Raw genomic sequence first — 3,072 nt, 5'->3', positions numbered from 1 at the left:
TATCGCTCTATTGTTTTGTATTTCATTGCACAGAAACCTGTGAAGGGCTAAATTTCAATGTTATATGTAAAGAGAACTAGCCACATTGGAGCTACAGCATGGAAGTTGGACAGAAACAGCAAGGTACTTCTATATTCACTATATGTGCATGTAAATTTTTGATCATTTTAAAATTCAGTAGTTTTTATGGTTCCTACATTTATTTGATACCAATCTCAGTTATATGACCCACAGTTTAAGCAACTGTATAGTAAGTGATTATACTAGGTAAGTTATACTATTCGACTGAAAAATTTTTGGAGAGCTTTCTTAATGTCCCTGTTCCTCAGGCTGTAGATGAAGGGGTTCATCATGGGAACCACAATGGTATACATTACTGAGGCCACCATGCTTTTCCTGGAAAAATTGGAAACTGTTGAACAAAGATGCACAACAAGACCTGTTCCATAAAATAAGAAAACAACAGACAGATGCGATCCACAGGTAGAGAAGGCTTTATATTTTCCCAACAATGATGGAACTCTAAAAATGGAGGAAATTATTTTATAGTAGGAGTAAATTATTCCTGACACAGGGAGGAAACCAAGAATACTTGTTGAAAGAAATCTGACTATATTATTGATAAAAATGTCAGAACAGGCAAGTTTTAGAAGCTCTGGAACATCACAAAAGAAATGAGGAATATTCATTTCAGTGCAAAATTTTAGTTGTGACACCATTAAGCAGTGTGTCTGTGAATCCACAAGGCTAATGAAAAATGACACTAGAACCAAATATCTACACCGATAAGGGTTCAGAATGACTTGGTAGTGTAGAGGGTGACAAATGGCTACCCATCGGTCATAGGCCATCACAGTCAGTAGTAGGTTGTCCATACACCCAAAAAGAAAAAAGAAAGACACCTGAGTTAAGCAGGCTGCATAAGTTATGGATTTGTTATGGGTCTGCATGTTTACCAGCATTTTTGGAATGGTGCTGCTGCTGAAGCCCATGTCAGACAATGAAAGGCAGTAGAGAAAGAAGTACATAGGGCTGTGGAGATGGGAATCAGTGCTGATGGCTAAGATGATGAGCACACTTCCAAGCACAGTCAGCAGGTATATGAGCAGAAATAGTATAAACAAGACTGGTTGCAGTTCTGGGTCCTCTGAGAGTCCAAGGAGAATGAATTCCAAAGAACCCGTAAAATTATATGGCTCCATTGCCTAGGATATCCTTTGAAAACAAATAAAGACTAAAAAACAAGCAAAAGATTTTTGCAATGAACTAAACTCTATACAGGCAAACTGCCAAATGCATTTTTTCTTGATGTAGTAATTCATAAGAAATTATTCATGCCTGAGGGCGATTAAGGTTTAGAAATATTTTATTCATTCAGAAAAAAAATGGTTCATGGCCTAGGAGCTACGACTTCTCTTTGGTAGTTGCTTGGAGCATTAAAAAAAGTAGAATCCACGATTTGAATGAAGATCTGAGTTACAGTTTTTTTCTAGTAAATGTAAGACTAGAAACAAAATCCCAACAGAAAAATGAGGGTAGACAAAGGAAAGGTGGTAAATAAAGAGAGGAAAGGAAAGAAAAGAGAAAGAAAGGAAAGAAGGAAGGACAGAGGGAGATAGCTAAAGAAAAGCAAAGGAAAAAGAAGAAAAAAAGGAAAGGAAAGTGAGTTTTCTTAAAAATCCACCAATCAATCAATACATGTCTGTGATAGTGGTTAAGAGAGTCTAGCATCTTTGAATTAATCTCATATTCTATTGTGACTGCTTTTCCAACATATTTTCATTTCTGCCATACACCAAGAGACCACCCTCATGGTTTAAATTTATAGACTAGAAAATTCTAACCTACATAAAGTCCTTTGCTAAAAATGGTTACCCGTCTTAGGTATTTGATAATAATCCAAAACATTAATTGTTGAAATTAAACCTTTAATTATAGTTATCAATTGTGGCAAATTCTTACACCTAGTTCTTTAATGGCTTCTGTGACAATATCTTGTTTTTAGTTAGATCATCTTTAGAAAACTTAGGCAAAATTATATTAGAAAAACATTTGCAATTAATTACTCTATGAACACAGGAAAAAATCCTCACCAAAAAGTACACATGAAGAGAAAAATCCTTAAAAATTATTCTAATAAAAGAACATTATAAATTAGTTAGTATATTTCATTTTTAAAAAGTGCACTAAGTTCACTTCCTTGGATTTACGTTTTTAGTACACAGGCTAGCATTAGCTGTGGAGAGTTAGCTCAGAAACTAAAAGAACTTCCTTCTTTTCTAGGGGTCCAAAGATTTGTTCCCAGCATTAACATCAGATGACTCAAAATAGCCTGTAAGTCAAACTCCAGTACCAATACCCTATTCTGTCTTTGTTTGGTACAAACACACAGCTGGCTTATGCAAATAATAAAACATATACTCAAAAAGTTTTAATTAAAAATAAATCCTATGTTCTTCTTCAGAAGAATATTGTCAGTTAAATAGAAATGTATATTCTACATGTTCTATAAGGTTTCTTCATTTATCCATTTTCTGATTTTGTAACTCGTGTGTAACTCCTGTGCGAGTTTGGATTTTATTATGTGGAATTATTTTCAAATGTATTCGAATGTATAGTTAGCATCGTCTCAAATATTTACACGTATTATTTTTATTGACTGCATAAGGTATTCTATGTAAGTGATTTAAACACATCCATAATTAATAAAGTACAAAATGGTTAAACAATATTTTTCTTTCACTACTTAGTTGATAATCAAAATAAGTTTCTTAATGCAATATTCTAAAATATATATCATTATACTTTGTACATATTTGTTCTGATCTCCCTTCCCTAGTTCTTCGTACATATAGCTTCTGCTGATCCCTTCCCTGCAATCATTTTTATCCATTGAAATCTGGGGTTGCATATAGGAGAATATGTAGTATTTTCTTTTTACTATTCCTCATTACCATTAGTCTTTCAATGCTGCATCAGTATCCTAAGTCCTGGTGATAGAAATAGGCATAAGAAACCATGTTTATCTACAATAACTCAATCTTATTCTTTTTAAAAATATTATTTTCTTAA

The 3,072-nt window shown here is 33.4% G+C and overlaps 1 protein-coding gene across 1 annotated transcript; it reads right to left on the bottom strand.

Annotated features, from left to right (window-relative positions):
• Positions 1–272: 272 nt before the first annotated feature.
• LOC308430891 (olfactory receptor 7E24-like) lies at positions 273–1,202 on the bottom strand (the record flags this gene model as incomplete). Its single annotated transcript, XM_080930168.1, has 1 exon — positions 273–1,202. The coding sequence occupies one exon, from the start codon at positions 1,200–1,202 to the stop codon at positions 273–275; it is 930 nt and encodes a 309-aa protein (XP_080786294.1).
• Positions 1,203–3,072: the final 1,870 nt, after the last annotated feature.

The sequence above is a fragment of the Micromys minutus genome, assembly GCF_963924665.1.
Source record: "Micromys minutus genome assembly, chromosome: 16".
NCBI lineage: Eukaryota > Metazoa > Chordata > Mammalia > Rodentia > Muridae > Micromys > Micromys minutus.
This window is presented reverse-complemented; position numbering and strand designations above follow the sequence as displayed.